The following is a 10,870-nucleotide window of genomic DNA, read 5'->3' as shown; positions in this document are numbered from 1 at the left end:
ATAAATTATAACTTCGGAGATATCCAAACTTATTTAAGTTAAGTAATTTACTTACTGATGATTCAAATGAAAACGAACAGTAATGCGTAAACTAAAATGAATGTATGAATGCCTACGTATGTTCGCTGCGAGATCCGTGTAAAATAGTTGTCTGAGCCCAACTTTAATGCCCGATTGTTTTTATAATATATTTATAAGTTGTGGGTTACATGGATGGCAAAGACATTTTTTTCATTTATTAAAGGTTTGCATAATTTATTCAATACTTAGACTGCTAGACTTATAAGAGTACAGGCTTGTACGATTGAACTTTTCGAATTATTATTATTGAATTTAATGATTATAAAAAATGGGTTGTTTTCAAATTTCGAGCTTTGAACTTAAGTTTATGCAATTTATTAACGTTTACATTCATTTACTAACGCAAGCAATTGAACTTTGTTAGTTACTCGCTGGCCTGCAAACCAGAACTTCGACCACGTTTTTGTGGCGAGCTGTAGCTGCCACCACCACCGCCGGGTGATGATCCTAAGATTTGTTCATGGGAGCGCTTCACGCTGTTCACATTAGCAGCGCCTTGCATCTTTGTTGTAGTCGGATCTAAGTAAAGAGTAGTGATATCATAAATATCTATTAAATTATATTATTATTAAATAGTGTAGTGATATCATAAATATCTATTAAATTATATTATATTATTATTAAATAGTATGAAAATAATCATTACCTTGAAGCCACCTGACTTGGGTTGCTGGTCCGTAGCCCTTCTGATTGCGTGCTGCAATGCGAAATATAATTGCCGGCTTGTTGGAGCAATCGACGTGTGCATTAGAGAGCGACGCATTCGGCACAGTGCATTGGTTTGCCGCTCCTACATATACACGTACGAAAGCCAGCTGTGGCGAGGCTACCTTGTCTTTAGCTGTTGGCTTAACGGCTAGATACACAGAATACTCAATTATTTCCTTAGTTTTCTGAGCAGGAGGCGGCTCCCATGTTAAATGTGCACCTTCCTTAACATCTTTTGATATTTTTATAGCCGACGGTGCGCCGGGAAAGCCAGGCAAGCAGGTTTTAAAACTGGATATCTAAAAATAAGTAATAGTAATAATAATAATAATTTGTTTATTCAAAATAAAAATATAATTCACATTAATTAAAAATAAATATATATAAAACTATATTTTCTTTAGAAAGAAAAAGAAAGAGACCCTTGTGTTAAGGATTGGAAAAAAGTATTGGAATTTGAAAATTAACAAGAACAAAAACAATATCAATAGCAAACACTTACCTCGCCCCAGTCTCCTAGTCCGCATGTATTGAGTGCAGCTAAGCGAAACCGATAAGCTGTGCCTGGATCTAAGCTAATGCGCGGATATTGAGATAAATCTGGCAAATTGTCGGCATCAAAACTAATGAGATGTGGCTCCTTGAAATAATTGTAATCTATATAGCTGGTGACTGTGTGAGAAAGTTCCTTAAATATGCCCACTGTGTGCCATTTATCGTTATCATTAACTATTGGAATAGAAGCCTATAATGATAATAAATTTAACATTAGTATAAATAAATATTATAACCAATTTATTTAAAACTGCTTACATTGCCAATAGAGGAAAGTGAAGCAACTGGGGCTGTACCAGAGACGTGGCCGGCAGTTGCAGTGGCCGCTTGCATCACAGCTGCAGACGCTAAAGCATCCAATTGTGAACCTTCTATTATATAGAAGCAAGAAACCATATTATATTAATATAATTAATTTTTATACAAAATCCAAGACACATACCATTCGGATGATCCCCATCGGTGTCACTAGTCGTTGATATTGCTGTGAGATTGTTTCCAGCGCTCAGAATATCACCAGATTTTATTGTTGTCAAAATGTTGGCTGCCTCTGTCTCTGACGTTGTCGGCTGATTACTCTCTGTCCCCTTATTTCTGTTAAAAGCAGTTATTGACATAGCGAAATTGGGCTGTAACAAGAAATTTAAAAATATAATGTGTGAAATGTATTTAATTCGATAAATGATTTTAGAAGATTTAGATTTATAAAGATCTTCGCGGCATATTTTGTCAGTATATTATATTAGTATAATATACAATTTATATATATTATTTAAATTTAATGAGTAAAAACTATACCGCAGATATGTGTTACAAAGTCCACTAGTCACAAGAACGGAAGCTCTAAAACCTCGCTCAACGACAAGATGAAAAATCATGAATTTTTTTCAATTCCACTTAAAAAGCGATGCGCGATTGCGCAATTTAATAGTGCAATTGAAGCACCCAAAGAAAAGAATCAATGCTCTTGTTGTTAAAATAAGCCACAAATAATAAAGGTCTTGAATAATTATATCAAGAAAATAATCGCTTGAAATATGTGTTCTGTTATATAGCCTTAGACTTCAAACATTATACATTAAAAACATATTCTCGACTTCCACAATAATGAAATCTCTCATCATAAATAGTAAACTCACATTTAAAGGTTTATTTTCGGCAATAGCTCCAAGGAGTCCATCAGAATTCACATCCGTAGTACTGCTAACTCCAGATACATCGTCCACTCGATTTGATCTAATATTTATAGACGCGTCTATATTCTCCATACCCAATTGTACTAGTCCAGCCGCAGCTGCTGTTGATGAAGCAGCGACGACTTTACTATCAATATCAGCATCAAAATCTTCATCAGTATCCATATCTTCAGCTTGTTTACAATCATTTTTTTGAGGCTTTAGCAAGTCACCAGCACCATCCAGTTGTTCAATAATATCATCCATTGGATCGGCAGTGACATATGTTGAGTCAGTCATTGTAGCAATCGGGACAGACGCTTCAACAGCATTGTCTTTCTCCTTATACTGTTGTTGTTGAATAGTTGTTTTTACTGTAGGCGGACCACTTCTCGCAGTTAATGTTAATGTGCGCTGATTTGAAGTAGCAGTAACACCACTAGCACCTCCAGCATTAAAGATGTTAACGAACCCCTTTCTTGCTGCCGTTGATCCAGGTAACATGACTAGCTTATTCCCTACCGTCGACCCAGTACCACCACTCGCAGAGCCACTCATTACAGTCACCGGCTTGCCGCTAATATAAACAGCTGTCTTTTGCTGCTGCTGTAGCGATGTGGTTGCAAGCTTTTGGCTGGTGCCGCCTGCCGTTGTTGTCGTGGAAGTAGGTATAGTGAGGGTAATGGGCCTCCCAGTGGACGTGCCCCCCACATTGCGAACCATCTTTACATTATTCTGGCCCGAAATAATTGTTCGGGTCGCACCTTGGGCTATTGCTGTTGTGGTCGTCGTGCCAGTCGAACCTACAATGCTCACAATGTTGGCGCCGCCTCTGGAGGAGCCTCCCCCTGCGCTGCTCATAACGGTGCCTGCTGGTACAGTGCGCAGTGTAGCGCCAGTGGTAACAATGATAATCTGGTGATTGCCTATCTGAGTGCCTTGTTTGTTTGTTATGACAAAAGCTGGCTTGCCCCCCATTACATTCGGTGTCACTTTGCCCATTTGCAGAATGTTTGAGTTTTTCATAATTAACTTTCCTCCGGATACGGCATGAGGTGACACAAGTTTTAGCACATTACCAGATACAAGGGGCGGCTTCTGCTGCGCTTGTTGCTCCTGTTGTTGTTGGGAAAGCCCTACACTAGCTCCGCTTGGTGATGGTGTTGTAGTTGCTGTCGTAGTCGTTGTCTTTAGCTGTAAAGATAAAACAATAAAGGAATTATGAATCGAACAGCACATGTCATACCTGAATATGAGCTCCTGCTCCGGAGGAAAGCTGCTGACTACAAATTGATATTGCCTGTGTAGTAGATGGTGTGGACTTTGCTAGATTAAAATTAACCTTTGGCAATGTCTGAACCGTCATGCCACCGCTGCTTGTCTTTAAGAATTGTAACTGAACATTTGACGCAAGTGTAATTGGTTTTTGTATAAAATATTGTTTTCCGCCAATCGATGTGGTTGTACCAGATCCAGCTACAGCTGCTCCAGTACCACAAGCGTTAGATTGTGTTGTTGATTTTATTATTGTAGCAGTTGTGCTGTTGATACTGCTACTAGTGGTAGCTATGCGCAAAGATTGCGCACCAACCACAGTTGGTGCTGATGTGTTAACTCCCACTCCAGGAATAATGCGTAGTCCACCGCTGCTCGTTGTCTGTGATGTGAGAACAATACCGCTAGGTGTAACCGAACTACCTACACGCACTGCAACATTTGTATCTGATGACAATGAGGAAGATCCTCCTATCTTCGAAGAAGAACTAGAAGGGCTGTGTCGAACTTTTGACAATAAGCCACCGCTGCTGCCTACGTTTCCACTTCCACCCGCTGCTGCAGTGCTGCTAACAATGGAAATCTGTGGCTGAAAATTTATTGTGCCAGGCACTGTAGTAGCGCTAACTGTTGCCGGGACCGCTGGCATTGATGGTGTCTTCATTTGAACGGACGCAGGGCCTTGGGTTACTGTTGACTTTTGATGCACAGTTGGAAGAAGGGGACCTGCACTACCAACGCCCACTTCTAAAACTGGGATTCTCTCACTTTTTAATGCAGCTGCTGATACCAATGATGAATTTATACTATTATCAATGCCTCCTCCTCCATTGGCGGCATTTGCAGCTACAGGTTGCTGGATCAGACTCTGATTAAGTAGCTTCGCGCTGTTCGCTGGAGTTTGCTCGATTTTTTGAATTTGGAGTACATATGCTGCGGCAAAAGTAGTTGCCGTCCACGAAAGCTCTAAAGCATGTGTTGACGCGCGCACCAAAGCCACTTTAACGGCATAAAGTGGTTTGGTCACTTCCAGATACCACAAGTCTTTACAGCAAACCTAGAAAAATTAACAAAATTAATATATTATATATATTAATATTCAATAGTTGTATAAATGCCGTTCCTGTTTACATCAAATGTATAGCTCTCAAGTGTATAGACTTATTATATTGTTTTTATAAGAGAAGTACATCTCACCCTAACCTGGTTGTTCCAAGCTTTACGGTAACCGTCACGGCCTGACCAAACATATAAACGACTTTGTATACCAACAGCGCAGTGGCCAGCTCGCGCTCTTGGAACATTTTCCTCTATTGTGTCCAAAGTGATATTTTCCCATGTCATCTTTTCTGTGAAAGAAACAAAAATAAATGTATATTTCAAAATATACAGTTTAACCAAGCCTACACAATAACATGTTTACATATGGTAAGCGATCAGAATCTCAATTTTTTGTGATGACAAACTTTTTTTTTACATTCTGCATAACATTTTTAGCCAACTGATCTGTGGCACAGCGGACTGAAATTGAAGTGAAGTTAAAGCAAAAGTATCTTAAATGAATTAGAATATTGGGTTCCTGTGATATTTAACAGTTTTTGGCCGGAAAAATATTTAAATTTTTGTGCTTGCCAACTACGATAAATCACAAATCTAAAAGTTTTTTTTTTTCAAATCTCTATACGTTGTCACTTTAGATTTTGTTTTAGTGATTTCAAAAGTATCTAGATCTAAAATCTCTGAAGATTCACGCGGCAGTTACAGAATTTTACAAAATTTTACAAAAAAAAAATACATTTTGTAATGGTATATACATAATTTTAAAATATTTTTGTTGGTTTTAATTTAAAAAAAAAAATATAAATAAAAAATTTTCTTTTTTAAATTAAATAAAACATTATTTGTGATTGTTATCAATTATTTTCAACAATCTCAATCCCGAATTGTTTTCGAATATTTACAATCGTAATCAATTAGTAATTGAGCGAAACCGCAAATAATCGTGACCCTATAATATATTTATTATTTACTACTATTATTTATTTTTATTTACTCACATTTTGGATTAAACAAAATAAGAAAGGCATTGGAACTAGCTCTATGTGATTTTAATTTTATTAAACATACCTAAATCGAGAACGGCTAAGGTGTTTGTGCATTTCCACTCTCGCTCCGTCGTCGGCTTTGAACCGTTTATTACCAGTGGCACCCAGCCGCCAAACACATACATTTTGTTGGCAATCATTGTAGCGCTGTGTAATGAACGTGGAAGTGGCAATTGTCCTCTGGTTCGTGGCTTTTCCCAAGACATTGATTCTGCAATTAGGTAAACACATCGTATGCTGTTTACTTAACTGTACGGCATTTGCTTAAATTACCTGTATCTAGTAGCCAGAGATCCCCTAAACGACTGCCACTCATCCCACCATAGACAAGCAGGTTTAGTTTACCAGTATCTTTACTGGTAAACGAGATTGCGGTGTGAGACTCACGAGGAGGTGGACTGTCACCAAATGTTTTGGGTATTATCCATTTACCATTATGACTGTGAACTCCACGAGTGTCCAGTATGTACAAGTCATTTAGGTATCTATTTAAAAATCAAAACATGGATTTAGTTATTCAAATAGTTTGTGCAAAAGTTCTTACTTTGGTATGTTATTTTTTGGATCATCAGATTCATTCGCTAGTCCGCCAAAAAGAAAGATTTTTTCCCCCACCATTGTGAAACTGTGCCCCAAACGTGGACATGGCGATAAGCCATTATCTGGTGATTCTGGATACATTTTTCGCCACTCCCACTTGGTTGCCTGCAGCTCATAGAGATCATTTGAGTACTTTCCATACTCAATCATTCCGCCAAATACAAACATTCGGGTTCCTTCCACTACAAATCCATAGGCCGCACAGCCATTTGGGACATCACCCTTTAGCACCGGTACATACCATTGATTAGTAACTGTAAAACATGCATGTAAATTCAAAATCACGTTAAGATTCATATTCTATAGATGCATACCGGTATTGTAAACATGCAACTCATCTACGATTCCTTCGTTGCCACCACCAAACACAACCATAAGTTCTTTAATATTTATGGCACGGTGACCGTGACGCGGTCGAGGCTGAGGGCCGGTAGGGTTGAGGACACGCTTCCATCGAAATCCCGTCGGATTGGAAGTGTTGTCTGACATTTGCTCCAAAGCATTTACTTGACATTGATTCTGCTCCATATCAAATCGTTCCTGGTCATCCTGTAAAATCTGCTCGGAATTCAATTCGTCAACTACAGATGAGCTTTTTAATCGAGCGGGCTCTAGACACTCCATATTAAACGTCTATTTTGTCTTTCTTTATTGTAATTTATAAATTTGCACTTCTTTCTGCTACCGTTATAATTCCGCACACTCACACAGTTTCCTACGTTTACAATTAACTAGCGAAGTTTCGCCAAGTTAAAGCAGAAATGCATTTTTTCCTACTGCGAGTCTTAAAAGAATTAAAATATTCAAATTAATTTGTGTTTATACACAATATTTTGCAATATAACGAAACATGTACTGCGCACTGTTAATGTACATGTGCTAACAAATTAATGTTGGTCTGGCAATGCCGCCAATGGACGCTCCACAAAGTTTAGTTTTAGTGGAATTGTGTTGCAAACATAAAAGGTTTTCTTTTATAAAATATTACAATTACTAAACAATATATTCTTACCTTTTTTTGTCAATAAATCTATCCGGGCGAATATAATAAATTTCAATATATTTACTTCAATATTTCTGTGCCAACTCTAACACACAATATGCAGAAAAAAGGCGAAGAAAAAATGGAGAACGTACTTTAGGGATGCAACAATAAGTGATGCAAAAACATCGAGACACTATCGATAATCACAATATCGCTTTTTCACGAAACTCGAGCTGTTACTAGAGATGGAAGTCCTTGCACTATCGATAGCTGTCGAGCTGCCATCGATAGTATTCTTTTGCAAAATTTATTTGATCGAAAGGATGCCACCGAACTTACTGCTGATTCGTTCAGCTAAAAATTTGTAGTCGGATTCGTCACAGTGCACTATGGTCCCAAAGTCGATTTTATTTTTTTGGCATAAAATAAAATAAAAATTTTGCATGAACTATATTTAGAATATTTTAGAATTTTGTATTTTTTTTTTCACAGCACGAGCGTCAACTAACGACTGAACAAGACAAGAGACTTAAGTAAGCACCTAAGCTCTAAGTAAGGCAAATTTCACCTGCAACATATGAGTTTTTCTCGAAAAGGGGGAAAAACGGGGACAGACTATTACTGCACGGTCAATTACGATACTTATAAAAACAAACGTACGTTATTACATTTTCTCAGTAAGCCTCAGCTTGTTAGTTACACTCTACGAAAAGAAGGGAACGAATTTAAATTTTTTACACAAATCCACATAAGCAATACACGCATACACAACTAAAAAACCAGATCTTCACATAAAAGTACTCAAAATAGATAATACATACCTTTATCTTCATTTTACATTGTTAAATTATTTTAATTGACGCGAAAATATTTAATTGTGCCAAAACTTAAAATCATGTTAAAAAAAATATTTTTGTTTTTTTAAAGCGTCTGATTGATTGCTGACTTTTAAGAGCTTACAAAAAAACTAACATAATATTAAAAATTTTTTTAAAAATTATATTGTTTGTGTGCCATGTATTTACTTTATGATTGCATCAGCAAAAAGTCAATCTTACATTGAAATTTCGACTTTATGCCAAAAAAAATCGACTTTGGGACCATAGTGCAGTGTGTGAAATTAGGAAGAAATTCAAGTGACAATCATTGTTGAAATTGTTGAAGAATATAAGAATGTATTCTTTCGCTGCCACACAATACAGTTGAAATTCAAGTTAGGAGTGGAATACAAATACAACTAGCAATACAATATACAGGTATTTTAATTAGGTAAAAAATCAAAATTTCCGCGGTTTCTTTAATAAAATAAAATACCTTCGAGCACTATCGATGATTTAGAAGAACAATCGCTTATTAAAACAATAACATACGAGCAGCTTATTTTAGTGCGAGGTTTCAGACTACAGGAGGTCTGACTAACGAGGATTCCGTTTAACGTTTATTGAATCTTTTTTTTACATCAGTGTAATGTATGTATGTAATTTAAACTTTTCTATGTAAATACTGTATTTTTCAAACATTTTAGCTTAATTTCAAATAACACATTAAGCATGAGAGTTTTAAAATTCTAAATTACTATAAATGTTAATTTAAATTCAAGATTATTTTTTAAATATATCAGTTTATATATATTTTTATATATATACAGATAATGGTTTGCCTACTTAGTGACTTCGTGTCTATGGGTAATGATTTATTATATATCTGTAGAGAAGATAATTTATAATATATCATATTCATTATAAATCTGCATAGAAGATACTAATATATTTCATTGGAATGTAAAAAATAATTTCTACGTATTTAATATATAAGTGTTAATTTATAATCATATATTTCATACTGTTAAATTTTTGCTGTTCATATTTTCATAGGATATTATTTATTTATTTAAAAACAAAACAAAACTTAACTAAAATACTATGCCCTAACATTTGTCTCATGAATGGGAAAACTATCAGTCATCCTCAATAATCTATGTACGGACCAGATAACGACAATTGTGGCACTTTTTATGCACGCGCACAATGACAACACGGGACAATATACGCACACAAACACAACAAAAAATTGTGTGTGCGGCGCACAAGCAGCGCACAAAACACCCAGAGAGATCCGTGAAAAGGTCCGTTGTGTTTTTAGCCACAACGAAGCAAGCGCAAAGGAAATGTGCGCGAGGTCGATCGGCTGGCATATAAGCATAAGCGAGAAACAATATCGCTTGCTGTCTCGCTCTGTCTGCATTTGCAGCGACGCAGAGAACATACAAAAAATATTTTGACCTTTTTCTTGTGTTTTGCTTCGGGAAAGAATTGCCTGCGCACAAAATGCTGCTCAGATAATTTTTTCTACGCACAAGTAATTGCATTGTGGTCGCAACCACAATTTCGCTTGTCTGTGGCAGTACTACCATGGTGTACGCGTTGTGTTTTTAGGGGTGTGTGCACTCTTGCGGCTCTCTGGTACGGACTAAGCTGATTTTCGAGTCTCTAAGTCTTTGGATATTTTTCCCACCTTTCAAAAATATGAAAGAAAACCAGAGCTATTCACAAGCAGGGGAATAAATGTTGATTAACAGTTGATACTCTCAATGGATTTATTTTCTTCTTTGAAAATAATAAGAAATACATTTTAAGATATTTTTCAAGTTAGTTTTTATATTGCTACTTTTGAAGCTTACAAAAACCAAGGCGCAAGATAATTTGGAATTGAACATAGCCGCATGGTGTTCTAAATTCATAAAATTGGCAAGTCGATTATTCCGACATATGTACGTTTTTTTCAGAATTTGAATTATTAAACTCTGTAAATTAATAAGTGATATTACATTATATATCAAAAGTTTTACGATTTATTTCAGTAATACGAAAAAAATATAAATTAAGAAATTGAAAATATCTAATAAACAATGTATTTAAACTTTGTTTGTGGAAACTTGTGTGTCGGCATAAATAAAAAAAATAAATAGTAATTTTTATACCCTGTAACACTTTCCCGCCCGATCCATGACATACAGAAACAAATTTAATTATTTTGTATACATTAGCTACACACATCCACAGGCATACATATGTATGTGCGGTCATATTTACATCTATTAATAAATATAAATATACATACATATTTATATATGTAAGTATGTATAGGTAAATATAAACAATTCACCGCAGTGCTAACGTAATCAAGTCAAACAAACGAGAGTACTGATAATGGTACATTAGGACTGATAGCACTGCGATAATGTTCTGTGTCACTTAGGATATTTTCTATTACATACAGATATGCCAACGCATGTTCGTATGTATTAATATAGACACATACAAGTTCACATATTTATTTACACTTGAGAAGCTTCAAATAAGACTGAAATTGTTAAATCAAGGCAC

General features: G+C 35.9%; 1 protein-coding gene across 3 annotated transcripts; it reads right to left on the bottom strand.

Moving 5' to 3' along the window:
• Positions 1-373: 373 nt before the first annotated feature.
• On the bottom strand, positions 374-7,925 carry LOC108607401 (host cell factor). Of its 3 annotated transcripts, none has more exons than XM_017998179.1 (13): positions 7,512-7,925; positions 6,814-7,283; positions 6,444-6,753; positions 6,173-6,384; positions 5,922-6,110; positions 4,992-5,143; positions 3,766-4,851; positions 2,484-3,713; positions 1,787-1,973; positions 1,603-1,715; positions 1,292-1,534; positions 728-1,088; positions 374-600 (listed from the first exon to the last, which is right to left on the bottom strand). In XM_017998179.1, the coding sequence occupies exons 2-13, from the start codon at positions 7,121-7,123 to the stop codon at positions 446-448; spliced, it is 4,548 nt and encodes a 1,515-aa protein (XP_017853668.1). In that variant the 5' UTR covers positions 7,124-7,283; positions 7,512-7,925; the 3' UTR covers positions 374-445. The 3 variants fall into 3 exon arrangements, with proteins under 3 accessions (XP_017853668.1, XP_017853670.1, XP_017853669.1); XM_017998181.1 differs by having other exon boundaries at positions 2,484-3,707; XM_017998180.1 differs by having other exon boundaries at positions 4,998-5,143.
• Between the last annotated feature and the right edge of the window lie 2,945 nt (positions 7,926-10,870).

The sequence above is a fragment of the Drosophila busckii genome, chromosome 4, assembly GCF_011750605.1.
Source record: "Drosophila busckii strain San Diego stock center, stock number 13000-0081.31 chromosome 4, ASM1175060v1, whole genome shotgun sequence".
NCBI classification, from domain to species: domain Eukaryota; kingdom Metazoa; phylum Arthropoda; class Insecta; order Diptera; family Drosophilidae; genus Drosophila; species Drosophila busckii.
This window is presented reverse-complemented; position numbering and strand designations above follow the sequence as displayed.